We start from the raw sequence: 18214 nt of genomic DNA on the forward strand, positions 1-18214 counted from the left end.
CATTTGCAAATAATTACACTCACTTGCTATTTTCTCAGCTCAGAAGCATGCAATCAAAAAACAATGTACCGCCAGTCGGGGTGACATTGGGCCTGAGGGGTAACTTTGGGCCAAAAATCAAGAATGATATTTCGCTCAAAATACTAACATTTATCGAAGTGATAATCAAAAAGTAGATAGTATGTGATAAATATAACTTGCGTTGGCCATCCGGTGTAGAAAAAAGTCACATTTAGTTAATTTTCCATAAAGAAAACGTAATGTGAATTTTATGGTTAGGCGTACTGTACAATATCGTTATTTTCAAATGCCCAGTAGAAAACAGCTGAACACCGAACTTGTAAAGAACTGCTGTATTCTAGGTGCATTCAGTAGTTGTTTTGTTAAATACTATGAGTTTTCTTGATTTAGTAAGCTATTTTCCATGAAAAACTTATTAATTCAAGCTGTAGTACAAATAGTTCATCATGGGGGTGACTTTGGGCCATATAAAAGCAATACAATCAGTACGAGAACCCTACAAATGTGAATTAAAACAACTGAATATATTCACATTATTTTATGCATAATACGGTGTAGTTTTGAAATAAATGTAAGATTCATACTAAATTATGAATGCACGCATATCAGTTACTATGTAGATGATTAAGAAATATTACTTTCGTCTTTTGAGAATTTTGATTGGAGTTATATTTAAGGAATAGCAGATGTATTGCATTGGATCATTGAACGCAGATTATGAATATGATCAAACTTTCACGTTTGTTCGTCTGAAATGTTAATTTAAAGTGACTACAACACTGATAGGTTGTGCGCAAGTATATATATGTTCAATAGTTTTGGTTTGCAAGCGATATTTTCTCATATTGAACTATTTTGTTGGAATTTTAGTGTTTGGCCCAATGTCACCCCGTAGAAGGGGTGAAATCCGGCCAATTTCAATTAGGCTATATCATTGTCAAAATTAAAGTTGAAGCTTTTATACTTTGAACAATCCTGAATAATATAAAAATGAATTACCGAACTACCGAATTTAACATTGATTTAGAGCTAAAATATTGTCGTAACGACCCACAAAGGGATGGACTATGTAATTTTGGCCCAATGACACCCCCACTGACGGTATGGAAGACTTTTGCCTTGTGGTTTGGTCTAAAACTTCCCCAACTAACATTTTCAGCGCTATAAGCACAGAGAAACAGACGTCACACTCTCTTCGCTTCCTATCGATCCCCTTTTTAACAGTTGATTCAAATATTCAGTAGTAGGTCGATCAACCACTCGCGGCGCTGGTTTCGTTTTTTTCTCCTGTTTGACGTTTGCTCACTACCGCCATCTAGTGGCGGCCCAGCCAAACACGGTACGTTTAGCATTGGGCTATTACGTTTTCGTGACGATGTTTTTTTTAATGAAATTTGTTCTAAATGTTATCTGTGCTATAAGTTACTCATTTGCATTCTGTTGTGTAACCATCGAATAAAAGCAGTTAACGCTGAATAAAAGGAAAGCTAGTCAAATATAAATCATAAGCTAATACGCGACTGCAAAACAAGCACCATACAGCTACCAAACTCGGTTTTCAGAAATCCATCACATGTCGCTGGGGTTGCCTTTACTCCTCTCTATTCCAACTCCGGGAGATTTCCCGGAAGATGTGAAAACTTGAACAAATCGAAAAGGAGTCCCCACTAACAAAACAGCTGCTACTATACAGTACAACTCGTAATACTGACAATTCCCAAACCAGCAGCGCTTTGAAGGCCGTTATGCGATTTCATTACAGCTAGAAGCTATAATAAAGAAACTGTTGGTATATAATAATGTTTACATCTGACAAGCCGTGTTGGTATACCAATAATTTCTTTATTATAGCTTCCAGCGGTTATGAAATCGCATAAAGGCCTTCAAAGCGCTGCTGGTTTGGGGATTTGTCAGTGTAACGAATTGTAATAGCAGCTGTTTTGTTAGTGGGGACTCCTATTCGATTTGTTCAAGTTTTCATATCTTTCGGGAAATCTCCCGGAGTTGGAATAGAGAGGAGTAAAGGCAACCCCAGTGACATGTGATGGATTTCTGAGAACCGGGTTTGGTAGCTGTATGGTGCTTGTTTTGCAGTCGTGTATTAGCTTATGATTTATATTTGATTAGCTTTCCGTTTATTCAGCGTTGACTGCTTTTATTCGATGGTTACACAACAGAAAGAAAATGACTGAAGCTTATAGCGCTGAAAATGTTAGTTGGGTATTGTCAAAACAAACTTTAAGTGGGATATATAGCTCCTGCACAAATTCTTTACAGCTATCATCTCTGTGCTGTGAAATTATTTGGGTTGCTTTTATTGCTCTTTCATTCAATGCCGGAAGAATTACTAAGGAGTTCTTTCAAATAACTACACTGCAAAGCAAAGTTACATTCTTAGACTTTATTTTAAATTTCAACGAACCAGACAACTTCAGACGAGTTGTCTTACAATCACTTTTTTATTTCTTCTCTTCAGCACCCACCATTATTTGTTTCATCTGTTTGTTTTTTCTTCTTCATGTAGGTAGTTTCTTAAATGTTAACATATTTTTGTTGCTTATTTTACTTATATTGATACCCTACTGCCTAGCTGACAGCACGTGCGAGAAGGTGTTCTCACGTTGTTGGTCAGCTTTCGGAACATACACCCCCGAGCCGACTGAGGACAAAGGCGTCCCTTCGAACGAACCCCCCGGGTGTGTAGTGTTCGGTTTCACGCGGGTTTTATAAAATAGGTAGGTGGTGTAAAACCTTTCCTTATGAGTGTAATAAAAGAACTAAACTGGAATCACAATATGTTTGTTAAAAAGTAGCTTTTTTTTAAATGTAGTCAAAATGTTTAGAAATCATCGAAAACTTGTGTGTTCAAAATAAATTTGCTTAAAAACTAGGTCATAGCACTTCGCTAAGGAATTGCAACCATTCTAGCGGGGTGATGTTTGCATATATCTGAATTTGTTGTCTGTGTTTCGGAGTGGTTTCTGTTTTTCTCAGATTACGCTTAACTAAGGTGTAGGCTTTAATGAGTATAGAGTAAGTGTGTTGAGGTGCGAGCGGTGTTTAAAATCTGCAGATATTTGATTTCACGCTGCTGCTTGGTTGGTTTTGCTTTCTTATAAAGAAAATTCTCTAAAAGATCGGCTGCGGATTTACAACTACATTCCGGCAAAAGGAGACTTCTGAATGGTTCTGCGATGGTAAAGTATATGCGTAACCCAGTAGCATTTTAGGTTTCAAAACGGTTATCGAAGCCAAAGTATTGTGTTTAAACTTTAATAAAACCTTGATAAAACCCTAAATAATCCTGGATATGGGATGTGGCGTGAATATCGAAAAAAACGTTTTAAAATTTTGAACCGGCGTGGAGTCAATATATATTAATTTCCCAATAAAAAAACGGATACGGTGGATTAGTGGGTTACTTCGTAATTGGTATAGATATCTGTACAAATCATGATAGTGCAAAGTGTATGCTCGCTGATAGTGCAGTCAAAAACCATTTACGGATTTCAGTATCGTTGGTTTGTGGAAATGTAAGTTCCTCTTAGTTAGTTCAATAAAAAAAAATGACGTAAGATCTAGATTCTAGACTTTTCAGTATACAATCCTTAATATGTAGAATTGTTTTAGTATATGTTAATTCCCTAAAATCCGACACTTGGTCACGCTTTCACGCTGTCTTTGTTTTTTATCGAACCTTCTGCAGTTTTGCTTATTTTCGGGGTTCGAATATGATGTATAGACAATATGTTATCGGTAAAGAGTGTTCTTATACATCTACATTCTTAAAATGGTAATGGTGAGTGTTTTGAAATGTACAACTTGCTTTTGGATCATGAATTATTCATTGGCGAGTTGTCGTGACATGCAGTAGACATTCGATAACTGCAACATGTTTATGTTTTCATTGGCAAATGAAGTGTGATTACTGAACGTCTGACAGATGTCCACAATGAGCTGTGTGTTTGGGTTAACTTGGCGCACCATTTTGACGAATGGCAGGACGAATTGCATTTTTGTTACATTTACCATACTTAACGTATAAAAATACCATTGAAACAGTTTGCAATGATCGAGCGTCTACTGTATGTGTTGCAATAGATTATTTAAATAGGAAAAAGCTTGACTTCAATGACAAATTGTACTTGCAAATTCGGCAAGATCAGAAAAAGTTTCAAAATAAAATTTCTAGCTGTTGAAGAAGCTAAAGTATGCTCTCGAGTTAATTCAGAAAACTACTACAGTAGACGTTCGATAAGTGCAACATGTTTACGTTTTCGTAACCAAACGTCAGAGAACTGTCAATTTATGCAAAGTGCAATAAAATGCGTTCATGTTGCAGCTACGTCTACTGACACATATTTAGCTATTGTTGGCGAATCATGACACGATTTGCTCGAAATATTGCATTTTTATATGTAACATTACTTTGTAAATCAGAAAACTTCAGTCATTCAACAGATCCATTCAAATGACGAGTAAAAATATTCCGTTGGATATCGGTTCCTGATGTATAGGTTCATTTTTATAGCAATACGTTTTCGTCTAAAACACATTCACCACAATGATAGTTACATATTAGTTTACATTTCTTCTGCTAAGCTGGATGTTGCAGTTATTCATAGATGTCATATTACAATTACTATAAGTAAGAAGTGTGTAAACGATTTCATGTTCAATCTTAACAGTAGTAAAAAGATCACTTATATCAAATATATTGAGTTTGCTATTTGTATAATTTTATAATGTGCTTCACTGAAAAAAGTTTGCGAAATCTTGCGATTAACTCCGTTCTTAAAACCCACCCTCCTTTCAACAAGCACATAACGTATATGCAACTTGATGTTCATACAATCAAAAATTCATATGGGCTCACCGTGCGCTCAGTCCAGCTCAGACTCAATCGTCGAGACTGAGATCAAAGATGGCGGCTGCTGCTGGGCCTGATCCTCTTCCGCCGCTGCCGCTGCCGCCGCTGGCTCCGCTAGTTAGCTGGAGTGTCCATTTCCGCTCGCAATCTCCGCACAGTTTTTCGCTAAAATTTTCTGTAGTTTAATACTGCTATCGTTTGCATTGTTTGTACCATTGGTTTTCCCATCGTCCTCCTCACTATCCTCGTCATCGATAGCAAGCTTCTTCAGACCTAAGCACTCAGATCCTGCTAAAATCTGCGACACCTCCTTGTCGTTCGAGGAGGCATTCTTGGACAGGTTATAAACATTAACCTGGGCCGTTTGGATGGGCTTGAACGTGTGCTCGCTGCCGCCATTTTGGCTGCTCAGATTATCCGGCGAAGACGACGTCGACGATGAGCCGGCCCTTCCGTGCATGCCGTTGCGCAGCGACGTCTGCAGCAGGTTGTCAATGTTCGGGTTACTCTGCTGCACGAAGGTGGTCCACTCGTTCGAGGTGGCATCCAGGTACTCGATGGTGTTCAGGAAGGTCTTGCCCGAAAAGCCACCGATGGCGTAGAGGCGATTTTGCACAACCGCCACCGAAACGTTGGACCGCGGAGAGGTTAGGTTCGGTCCCGCGACCCAACACTTGTTGACCTCGTCGTAACACTCGGTACTGTTCAGCGAGTGCGACCCATCGCTACCTCCGACGGCGTACAGCTTGCCGTTGAACTCGGCCAAGCCACATCCGCGTCTGAAAAGGAAGGGAAAGTGACGAATTTGTAGAATTGTGATGGTTTTAAATTTATGCAATCGCAGTAGTCATTATTGTTAACATAGCTATTTAACGTCCTAGCTGTCAATCAAAGCCTTTGGAAGAACTTTTTGGGATATCGTCTTAACTACCTCGTGAATAACAAACTAATGGTAGGTAACTATAAATTGTCTGCATTTCCGATGGATAGCATCTGATGGGATTTGTTGTGAAAAGATGAGCGGAGATTGACGCCTCTAAAAATGGAGAAGCGGTAGATGAAAAGCCGGGTGGTGTAGGTAGTTAGTAATGGCTGGGCATTGATATCCTTAACCTTTCACCCCGCTAATACTATCCCTTTGCTTCTGCAACTACAACCCTGATTCTTCAGGTTAGGAGTGGCACACAACAACGTCTTTTCCCCATCTTGGGGCGGCTGATCAACGTGCGAGTGCTAGTGAAAGACTCCAAGCTCAACCGTGTACTGCAGTCCCCCGGAAACTTTGATGGTTGGTGTCCGGCTGTTAGGGAAATCTCCAGAAGAGAGAAAACTTCTCCAGCTTTCCTACTGCAGTCCCCTGGGAATTCCTTCAGGATTTCCAAAAGACATTCTTCTAGAAGTGCCACTGGGAAGTCATCTAGAAGTTTCTCCGGGAGTTCCTCTAGGATCTCCACTGGGAGCTCCACTAGGAGTTGCACTGGAAGTTTCCATTAGGAATTCTATTGTGAAACACTCGAGTACTTTCGCGGGGAACTCTGATGTTTAAACTTCAAAGGCCCAGAAATTACGTACGAAATTCCATTATCAGTTCTAGTTCCAGCAGGAATTCGTATTAAAATTCTACCAGGAATTCCACTGAGAATTCCTTCACGAGTTCACTGGCCGTTTCCTTCAGGAGTTCCACTGAGAACTCCTCCAGAAGTTCCTTTGGGAATTCCTCTAAGAGTTTCTCCAGAAGTACCACTGCGAATTCCTCCCGAAGTTCTGTTGGGAATTCCTTTTGGATTTCCAACGGAAATTTCTCTGAGAATTCGTCTAGGAGCTCTTCAGAGAATTCCTCCAGCAGCTCCGCCGAGAATTTCTCTAGGAATTCAGGATCTCCTCTAGAAATTCCTTAAGGAGTTTCATTGTGAATTGCTGTAAGAATTCCCAGGAAATTTGCCTGAAATTGTTACTGGGAAGTCCAATTCCTGGAAGTTTCATCAGGAATTCCATTGTGAAATACTGCAGGAGTTCCGCTGGGGATTTTGATGTTGGTTCTTCGAGAATTCAAAAGTTTCGTACGACTTTTTTTGGAACTCCACCAGCAATTTCTCTAGGAATTCTACTGGAGATTCCTTTAGAAGTTCACAGGAAGATTTGTTCAGGCGTTCCATTAGGAATTGCTCCCGAAGTTCCTTTGAGATTCACTCTGGGAGCTCAACCAGGAGTTTCCTCCCGAAGTTCCGCTGAGAATTCTTCAGGGATTTTCACTGTGAATTCTTCTATGGGCTCTTCTGACAAGTCTCCCAGAAGTTCCTTTGGGAATTCCTTTAGGATCTTCTCTGGGAATTCTTCTAGGAGTTCCATTGAGAATTGCTGTAAGTAAGAGTTTCTCCGGAAATTTACCTAGAGTTTCTACTGGAAAGCCCTCTAGGAGTTCCACTGGAAATCCCTTAAAACTCCATTAAGAATTCCATTGTGAAATACTGTAGGAGGTCCACTGGTGATTCTGAGGTTCACTATTAAAGAATACAGACGTTATGTATAAAATTTCTTTAGGAAACCAACAGGAATTTGTCCAGAAATTCCCCCAGGAATTCCACTGGGAATTTCTCTAGGAATTCCACTGAGAATTTCTCTCGATTTCCACTGGGAATTCCTCTATTTGTTCACTGTAAGTTTCCTTCAGGAGTTCCACTGGGAGTTCCTTTGCGAATTCTTTTAGTAGTTCCACTGAGAGATTCCCTCAGGAGTTTCACTGATAATTCCTCTAGGAGTTCTTCTGGGAATTCCTGTAGGAGTTTCATAGTAAATTCGTCTATGAGTTGCTCCAGGAATTCCTCCAAGAGTTACTCGGGAAATTCCTCCACAAGTTTCTTCGGGAATCCCTAGAGTTTCTATTAGAGTGTTCCACTGGGAAATCTTCTAGGAGTTCCACTGGGAATTGCTCTAGAAATTGCACCAGGAATTCCTCTAGGAGTACTATCGGGAATTCCTTTAGGAATTCCACTGAGAATTCCTATAGAAGTTCTAATGTGATTTCATCTGGCCGGTATACAGTAAATTCCTCTAGGAGTTCCTCCGGGAATTGCTCTACAAGTATCTCCGGAAATGCGGGAGTTTATTCTGAAGAGTTCCACTAGGAATTTCTCCAGAAGTTCCACTGTGAATTAGGCTAGGAGCTTCACCAGGAATCCCTCAAGGAGTTCCGTCGGAAATACCTAAAGGAGTTTCACTGTGAATTCTTCAAGAAATGCCAGAGAAATTTTGGAATTTTCTTTTGGAATTCTTTCAGAAGACATCCAGCGGAAATTCTTCTAGAAGTTCCTTTGGAGCATTTGTTGAAATTCCTTTGTGATCTCTTCCAGAAGCTCCTTCGGAAGAATAGTCTTACGGAAGTTTTTTCTGAGAATTCTTCGGAAAATTCGTCTAGAAGTACCTCCAGGATTTTGTTGAAAAGTTACTCCAAGCAAGTTGCTCCGGCTATTTTCTAGAAATTTTTCGGAGAAAATTACGAGAAATCCGAGAAATCCTGCACAAGACCCTTGTTTTGGAAGTTTCCAGTAGTATTGGCCTCCTAAAGAGAGGTTATGTTTTGTGAAATTCCATTTCGTCTTTTAGTGACTGGGTCATTCTAGATAATCTGTTTTGTGAAAACCGCGGTAAATTTACCAAAACATTGATAATTAGACTGATAGGGAACTGGTATTTCCCTTTCAAACTTCCAGTTTTTTTTACGACATAACCTCTACTTTTAATCGCTATGCTTGCAAATGCTTTCGGAAGTTCCTCCGGGATGTCTACCGTAAGTTCCTCCGTGAATTTCAATGTGGAAACTCCTCCCGGTTTTTTTGTTATTTTCGAGAGCTCCTCCGGATTTTTTGGAAAGCTCCTGCGGGATTTTTTCCAGTAGAGCCTTTAGGAATTCTTTCAGAGATTTACAATGACATTCTTCCAACAAATTCTTTGAGAATTCTCGAGTAAAATCCTGAAGATATATTTTCGAAATTTTCTGCAGGAATTTTTCCGATAGTCATTCAGCAAATGTTGAATTCTTTCAAAATGCCATTCGGGAATTCTTTCAAAAAATCTGTAGGAATTCCTCCGGAAGTTTTTTAAGACACTGCACCGTCTTTAACTAGATATTGCACAGACTGAACGATGAGACAACCAACACCACACGAAACAGCCAGTGGTCCGGTGAAGAATTTTCTGTTTGACGAAAAGTTTTTAACGACTAAAATGGAAATCGAACCCACGCACGCTCCGAGCTTACGAAACGCCTAGACGGCAGGCGCCGCTAACTGCAAGCCCCCGAGAACTCTTACGCAAGATCTTCTGGAAATTCTTCTAGTAATTTCCAGAAGTGTACTCCACGAAGTTCCTTCGAGCATTCTTTTGGAAATTCCTCCGGTAATTTCAGCTGCAAATACCTCATGACTTTTTTTTCCAAACTTTTCTGGCATTTTTTTCATTTTTTTTTTGCAGGAATTGTTCCAAAAGTTGCTTTAAGAGTTCTTCCTAACGTTTTCCACGAAATTCTTCCTCTGAGAATTCTTAAGGAAAATCCTTCAGAAATTCATGTGAAGTTTCCTGCAGGAATTCTTTTGGCAATTCCTCCAGAAAATCTCCAAAATATCCTTTAGTATGAAAGAATTACTAAGGATCTTTTGGATCTACCGGGATTTTCTCAAAAATTCCATCGGATGTTATCCAGGGGAATCATGCGGCAATTCTTTCGAAAGCTTTGTTGTCCAATTTGTGGACAAAGTCTTAAAGGAATTCTCGGAGGACCTCCCAAAAAAATCCCTGAGGCACTCTTGAAAGATCTCCGGAAAAAAATCATGAGGGAATTCTTGAAAAATCCAGCGAAATTTCAGAAGAGATTTCTGGGAGGAAGATTTTAAGTAATTTCCGGGGAAACGTGAAAATAAATTCATGGCGAACCTTTGGAGAAATTCTCGGTAGGACTCCTGACCAAATTCTTGGTGGAAGTTTTGATAGAGTTATAGGAGAAATCTCACTTTATTAATGAAATATCGGGAATCCCATTTTTTTAAGGAATCGCCAAATCAATTCTCAAATGAATTGCTGAATAAATTGCAGGAGCAATTTCCACAAGAAATAACAAAAGGATATTCCAAAGCAGTTTCTAATGGAATTGAAAAGCAAATGTTTGAGAAAAGTTGCCGAAGTAACTTTTGAAATAGTTTCCAAAGTAGTTACCACAGATATTTTTCCAAGAAAATTGTCAAAATAATTGTAGATTGAGAACATTTTCATTCTATGCCAAAACAATTCTTAAAGAAATTTTTATAGGAATTGCCGATGGAAACCCTAAAGGATTTACCAGAAAAATGTCCGAATTAACCGGAGACATAAAAAAAATGCCAAAGGAATTGTGGAATAATTCCTGAATGGAATTTTGAAGAAATTATCAAACGATTGCACAAAGAAATTACCGATAGAAATACCAAACGTACTCTTGGGGGAACTTCTGGTGGAACTTCTAGAAAAATTACCATAATTGTGATATCTGGACTGATATTCTGTACTAATTTTCGTAGGTACTTCTAGCGGAATTCACTCAGAAACTTTTGGAATCTACTCCCTTACATCTATTAAAAGAAGTTTCATAGGGACTGTAGCACTTTTGGGGGCAATTCGCTATAGAACTCCTGAGTGGGATTATTTGACGAATCGCCTGATGAGCTAGAGCAATTTTCAAAGGCACATTTTGAGGAAATTACCAGAGCAATATCTGAAGAAATTTTCAAAACAATTCCTGTTGTTGAAAAGCCGAACGGTGACTACGTTCGTTCGTCTAATCCTTGATTATTATAGTCTGAGAGGGCAAGTTGGTCTTCGACATGGCGACCGTGACAGGAGCAAAGTTAGCATACTTTGTGATGGGGACAAGATCTTGATCAAATAGTCTTCTTATGGTGTGATACCATAAACCAAACCAGAACATACAAGAAAAACAAAGAGATGAGCCAGCCTAGGGCTGAAAATCTTCATAATAAAGTAAAAATAATAATGAAGAAAAGCCATTGACGTATCATAGCATTGCTTCAGTGGTCAAAGCGGATGGAAAATCCTATTCAACGAATAAAAGTTAAACTTAGGCATATGAAAAACCTTGTCTCAAAAGGTTAAAAATCTCAAAAAAATATCCCTGTTCCCTCCAAGTCTTATGGAAGTGTCCGGTGCCATTTCCATATTCCAGGCATTGTTAAAAAAACAACCCATTACGAAACATCTTTAACGCTGCAATTTCTAGGAGTTAGCCCCTCCCTTGCAACCCCCAATAGAAGTATCTATTGAACCCCCTTATCCCCCTGGCAAAAACTCACCTCGGCGTCAACAGCGACGGCGCATAGGTCCACTGGTCGCTGGCCAGGTCGTACCGTTCCACTGATCCCAAACAGTTCCACGCATCGCTACCGCCAGCCACCCAAAGCGACCCGCGGTACGAAGCCACTCCAGCCTGGTAGCGGCCGGTGTTGAGCGGCGCAATCGAGTACCACTTGTTCTCCTCCGGCTTCAGCACATCGCACTGCCGAATGCCACTCTGGCCGTTCCAACCGCCCACGCAGTAGATGTTACCATCCAGCGCGCATACACCAGCACTGCTGCGTGCCAGCGGCAATCGGCAAACCTTGTTCCACTTCTTGTCGATCTTGGACAAACATTCCACCGTATCCAGCTCGGTTGTTCCTAGAGTGTATCGGAAGAGATCGTTTATTACGGGAATGATTGTAAATACAGTGAACATTCGATAACTGTAAAATGTGGATCTACACACTTATCGAACCTTTACTATAGAAGAAGACCTATACAAACCATTACAGCCGCCCACGGCATACACGGCCCCGTCAATGACCGCAATCTGCACTCGTCCTCGGGCCTCGCCCATGTTGTTCTCCTGGGTCCAGCTGTTCGTGTCCGGACAGTAGGATTCGACGGAGCGCAAGCACTCCGCCCGATCGTAGCCTCCGCACACGAACAGTTTGCCTTCCAACTCGGCAACGCCCAAACCGCACTTGGGACCGGACATGGTGGCTACCTCGCAGAACAGTTCCGGCTTGATCGATTCATCCAAATCTTCCTCCTTGCTGGCACTGGAACTGATCGTGTCCGGCGTGTTGATCGGCGAAGGCGTAGTTGGAGCGTTCAGACGCAACTGGATGGAAAGTCGCGTCAGGTTACCATCCAAGGTGATCAACGAGATGAACGTATGGTCGGCCAGTTTTGAGCTGGCGATCAGTGTCCACTCGCAGTCCTTGCTTGTGTCTTCGTCACACTCTCCGATGTCCATATTGTAGAGAATGACCCGCGGCCTTCCGGCGGTTTTCAACCCCTTGCGGTGCTTCTTGTTGCTGGGACACTTCAGGACCAAACGCTTGTAATCTTGGACCAGATCGCTCTCGGACTCCTGGCCAGGAGGCAGATCCGAGCAGTCCTGCAGCGAGTTGTCCAAGGCCAAGTACAACATATGGGAACGCTCCATCAGGTTCGGGACCTGTCAGGTATTTAGTGGAGATTTCGGTTCTTCTAATCAAATCAAGTATATCTTACCGTATTGCCCTCTTCGGTCATTTGGCGACGGATCCAGTCGACTACCAACCGGCTCAGCGACGTTTCCGTGACCAACGACATTTCCAGCTTCGTCTGGTACAGCACCTCAATGAGGATGCACGGAAGCTGAAGGAAGCTCGGTTGCAGCGCAATCTCCGTAAAGTTTTTCGCAATGTAGGCATCAACTTCCTGCACAAACGACTTGTTACGGTTGATGCCCGGAAGGGAGCGAGTGTCGACGCACGTTTCCGGCTCCAAATCATTTACCATGTAGCGCGCGCATTCCTTGACCACCGTGTCAATCTTCAGCTGCCAGGCTGCCAGATACACATCGCGTATCTAGAAAATTTTTATCGGTAACTGTTCCAGTTCGGAACACATACACACAACAAGATAGGGAGATACTGGCGCCGAGTGTCTTATTTGAAAAGGACGCCCTCAGTTCTCACACTCGTCCTAATTACTCAAAACTCACCATGTCGTTGGGCAACTCCAGCGAGCCGGTATAAGCGTACTCAACCAGACACTTGAGCCCCTGGGTTGTAATATGGCCGTTCAGTCGGTAGCAAGGGATCTTTCCCTCGTTAGTCGAAACGTTAAGGTTTCCCTGAAATTAGATTGCGGCGGCAAGAGAAGAGAAAAATGGCTCATGAACATAGGATGGACAGGGTCGGCACAAGAGCAACAACAACATCGGCGGAACGCAAGTGTTTCGCTTGCTTCTTGAGAGACGAACCGATAAGGGCCAGGATCTGCAAATCCTAAGAGAGTAAAGCGCAGAACATTAATTCGGGGGGCCAGTTAGGGAACGATACTTACGACATCCGAGCTGAACAGTTCCATCAGGTGAGGAGAGACACATGCCAGCACGTTGCGGTGGGCGTGGATTTCCGTGCTGCCGACCTGAGGGGGGAAGAAAGAGACGTAGATGCATTAGTGATTTTAAATAATGAATGTTAATGATTTAACGTTAAATATCGTCAACTATAATTAAGTAGGATGAAAAAACACACACTTCGTCATTATCGTCATCAAGACCTAGCATGTGGCTAAAGCTGGACGGATACGGTGGGCAGGGCATTTGCAAGAATGCCGGAAAACAACCCTGCAAAGTTGGTGTTTGCTAACCATTCGGTTGGTACAAGAAGGCGTAGAGCGAAGAGAGCCCCCCATGGGCGGAACAGGTGGAGCGTGATCTGGCGAGCGTTGGGCGTGACCGACGTTAGAGAGCTGCAGCTACAAATCGAGTATTATGGCGGCAAATTGTTGATTCAGTGCTATCATGAATTCGATGTTGAACTAAATAAATTAATGACCTAGCATGACGCTAACGCAGTCACGCACTACTACTAGTAATCTTATTGGGCTTAAAACAACGATGTTGAAATTCTTCTTCCACCATGACATGATTTCATGTGTTCAGGTATAACCACGGCAATTTAGATTTTTTTTAAGGGCAAATGTTAAAAAAACTATGTAAACTTTTATCTCGCAAAGACCCCTTTCCGAAATTCGTAGAGAAACGCTAGGTTCTGGCATTTTTACCAATTTTGTGCAATAAAGGCACAATTCAAAATCAGTTAACTTTTTCAATAGTAGCGGAAAAATAGTCACCCAAATTTATGAAACAGATAGTATATGTCCCTTACCCTAATACAACAATCAAAATTCGTTTACTTTTGTCGAATGATGAATGAATGGAACTTGCACGAGGTGTTTCAAGATCCCAAATTTTCAAACGATAATTCTGGAAGTTCTCATTTTATGTGTTGTGCCCCTACTGCAGGAAACCAACGCGATATGTACAAAATGTTGAAAGAAACCGTTAGTGGCCAATTTGTGTCCAGTAGACACAAAGCTGGTTTTAATTTGGTGAGCACGTTCCATATCATTAGTTTATTAAAATCAAGAGTACATTTAAGTGTTTTGAAGCATAATTTTTATATATTTACTTAGGAAATATTTAAATGTTCATCACAGACAAACAGACGTAACACTTCGAACATTTTGAGATTCAAATCATAGTCACGGAAACATGTTCGTCCAATGCTAAAAGGATTAAGTTTGGCCAACCATCAACTAGGTGGCGGTAGTGGGCAAACGTCAAATTCGAACAAAAACGATGGTGCAGGTGAAAGCCGGAGCACCTCCCAGTAGAAGTACCAAGGCGAAGGGAAATCAATTGGAGACGGAAACTACTCCAGCATCCACCCCAAAGAGAACCAGATCATCGCCTGGAGACGAAGGGTTGGCAGCACACAAAAAAAAAAACAAAATAATATGGATGCCAGACCGGTGAACGAAGCGATTACCGGCGGAAATGAAGACAACCCATGGCGTGAGGTCCGGAACAGGAAGAACAGAAACAGAAAGGATGGCACCAAAACGAAAAAAAAACCTATCAGAAGAAGAAGGAATGGTGAAGCGGTCATCGTGAAAGCCAGCGAAGAAACGTACGCCGAAATTTTGCGGGCCATGAGAACGGATCCGCAATTCAAGGAATTCGGTGCTGACGTTCAGAAGATCAGGCGAACCCAGGCAGGAGACATGATCTTCGAGTTGAAAAAAGACTCGAAAAACAGAAGCTCAGCGTACAAAGAGCTAACAGAAAGAGTAATGGGTGAAAAGGTTCAAGTGAAAGCCATGTGCCCCGAAGCGACGATTTAATGCAAGGATCTGGACGAGATTACCACCGAAGAGGAAATGATAATCGTCATGAGGGAGCAATGCGATTTGGAAGGTGTGGGGATGTCTGTACGCTTGAGAAGAGGACCGTTCGAGAGAGCGTCGATAAAATTCCCAGTAGATGCAGCCAACAAAGCGATGACCACTGGCAAAATCAAAGTCGACTGTTCAGTATGCCCACTGAGGTTGTCCTAGCGACCGGAAGGGTCCTACAGGTGCCTGGAATACGGCCACCTGGCGCGGAATTGCAAAGGAATCGACAGAAGTAAGCTATGCAGTAGGCCGTCCCTTATTTTGCAAAATTTAGAAATGTTATAAGTTCGTTAGTGGAAAATGATCGTTTTAGCTAAAAAATGATCGTGGCAAAATTTGAAGGCTGTATCTCAAGGCTAAGTGGTCCCTCAAGGGGCCTAAAGTTGTTGTTCGGATAGGGAAGGAAAAACGGTCCTGATAGCAGCTAAACGCAGCTTCAAAGCTGAAATATATTTAGTCTTGTTATAAACTTTCAATTTTAGCCAGTTCATTGTGTACTTACATTTTCGTTTTCTTCCTTTTAGTTTTTTATCCGAAATTATGTGTCCCTCTGTGTGTGTGTTTGTCCTAGGTACAACAAATTCATCAGATTTAAATTCTACTATTTAACGCGTATAACTTACTTGCATGAAATACTGATTAATCATAAACTAACTGCCGTACTAATTACTGATAACCGTACTAATAATTTTATCTAGAATAAGTTTAGGATTAGATTTTTAACTAGCATGTAAGAAAAATGTATGTTTGCAATTCACCTAGGTTTAAGAACAATTCAAATTATTGGAATGCTTTCTCACAGTATGCCGCTTACGAATAATATCTTAATAGTTCTTTTAATAAATTCACTTAGTATTACAATACAACTTAATTTCACACACGAGAGCAAGTCTTGTTCTTCTCATTCTACACAGTTTATGCTCCATATGACAGTTCGCCACGCTGTCTGCTGCCTGACGTCTATGCTCATACGGCTGTCATCTGGGGTGGTACTGAACTCACTCAGCTGCCGCGCGAATATGCCCAGTGGTTTCGCAACATACCCCCGCCCGTGTAGTTCCGGACCGTCCAGATGTTCGAAGGTCCAGCTTGACTGCGGGTCGACTTACTAAACCGTTCTTTGTCTGCACAACTGCACGCCGGACTTGTCCATCTGCTGCCGTAGTCACCTCCACAATCCGACCTCGTAACCAACCGTTCCGCTTACCCTCATCGATGACAAGTACAAGATCCCCTGGTTCTAACGGCTTGACTGACTCGAACCACTTAGTACGTCTCGCGATGGTTGGCAAGTATTCACGAATCCATCGACGCCAAAACTGATCCGCCAAGAACTGCGCCAAACGCCAACTGTCACGTAAACTGCTTCCGACGGTATTCAAAGAACTGGCTGGTTGATTGACACCCTTGGTTCCGTAAAGGAGAAAGTGGTTCGGCGTTAAGGCCTCCTGTTCTGAAGACTCCAGTGGAATATAGGTCAGGGGCCTGGAGTTGACAACCGACTCTGCTTCTGTGATGACTGTCTGTAGCACCTCGTCGCTTGGAGAATGTGGGTGTTCTATTATCGCTGTCATTGCTGTCTTTACTGAGCGCACCATGCGCTCCCACGATCCGCCCATATGCGGAGCCGAGGGCGGGTTGAATTCCCATCTGGTTGCTGAATTGGTAAAAGTCGTCGCACAGTCTTCGTGGATATCCTGGATCTGCTTCGACAAAAGGTTGCTGGCTCCCACAAAGTTTGTTCCGTTGTCGCTGTAGAAAACATCTGGAGAACCGCGCCGAGATACGAAACGCCTTATTGCCATTATGCACGATTGGGTAGACAGACTGTGCACCAACTCCACATGAACGGCACGAATCGCTAGACACGTGAACAGTGCCACCCATCTTTTCTCCAAACTGCGTCCGCGTTTGACCTGAATCGGCCCGAAATAGTCCACTCCGGTGTGCGTAAATGGACGAACACATCCAGTAACTCGTGCCTCTGGTAGTGGTGCCATAGTAGGTGGTTGTGGGACAGCTTTCTTGACGCGACACAGCATACACTGCCTCGACACCTGACGGACTAAGTTTCGCAAACCTGGTATCCAAAACCGCTGACGTATCTCGTTGCAAACTGTCTCTCCATTTCCATGTAGAAATCGTCGATGATAATCGTCAACAACAAGGTACGTTACATGATGCTTCTTCTGTAGTGGAATCGGATACTTCGCATCTGCAGAAATCGCTGGGGCTGCGCTGAGTCTACTGTTCATTCTGATGACACCGGTTTCGTCGATATAGGGGGACAGTCGATACAGTGGGCTGGGCTTTGGAATTGATACCGGGCAGTCGAGTTCCGATAAGTTGCGTTGTAAAACAGCATACTCGTCTGGATACGTTTCAGTTTGTACCTGTCGCCACAGGAGATTTTCGGCATCATACAAATCCTTCTGCGTCAAACGGTTTGGTTTGGACGCCTTTTCCCCTTTGAATCGTCGTACTGCCTGCAGAACGGTAGCTGTAGTCCTCAGTAGTCGGTTCCAATTAGAGAATCTTGAGACGTCGATGAGCGGTTGCAGGATAGTGCTGTGAAACAGGAAAGTTGCGCGTAGCTCGATGTCTGTCTCCACTTTACGAGAAGGCTCTACTGGCCACTGCTCTGGTGGTCTGAATAGGAACTCTGGTGCTTTATACCATGGATTCTCCGGGTCAAAACTTGGCTCGTCCTTCCACTTAGTAGCCGCATCCGCCGCGTTCAGTCTGGAAGGCACATAATGCCACTCATCAACGCTGGTTGTCGTGAGAATCTCTCCCACACGAAATGCCACAAACTGATGATAACGTCGACTATCGGATCGTAACCAACACAGTACAGTAGATGAATCAGACCAGAGATAGCGCTTAGTGATCTGGATGTCTAGCGAAGTCAGCACCGAGTCTAGCAACCTTGTTCCAATCATCGCTGATTGGAGCTCAAGACGAGGCACGGAAAGTGGTTTTAAGGGAGCAACCTTCGTTTTGGCTGCAACAAGCGCACATCGAGGTTCTCCGTTATCGACA

The 18214-nt window shown here is 42.4% G+C and overlaps 1 protein-coding gene across 2 annotated transcripts in view; it reads right to left on the reverse strand.

Annotated features, from left to right (window-relative positions):
* Positions 1-2407: 2407 nt before the first annotated feature.
* Positions 2408-18214, reverse strand: part of LOC109422614 (influenza virus NS1A-binding protein) — a 106311-nt gene continuing 90504 nt past the window's right edge. For both annotated transcript variants that reach the window (XM_062860383.1, XM_019697427.3), the window contains exons 3-8: positions 13274-13357; positions 12930-13061; positions 12455-12793; positions 11720-12398; positions 11230-11593; positions 2408-5670 (exon numbers count right to left, since the gene is read on the reverse strand). In XM_062860383.1, coding sequence (XP_062716367.1) covers positions 5010-5670; positions 11230-11593; positions 11720-12398; positions 12455-12793; positions 12930-13061; positions 13274-13357 — 2259 coding nt within the window. In that variant the 3' untranslated portion in view covers positions 2408-5009. The remainder of the gene's footprint in view (positions 5671-11229; positions 11594-11719; positions 12399-12454; positions 12794-12929; positions 13062-13273; positions 13358-18214) is intronic.

This window comes from Aedes albopictus, chromosome 3, assembly GCF_035046485.1.
Source record: "Aedes albopictus strain Foshan chromosome 3, AalbF5, whole genome shotgun sequence".
In the NCBI taxonomy this organism is placed as follows: Eukaryota; Metazoa; Arthropoda; class Insecta; order Diptera; family Culicidae; genus Aedes; species Aedes albopictus.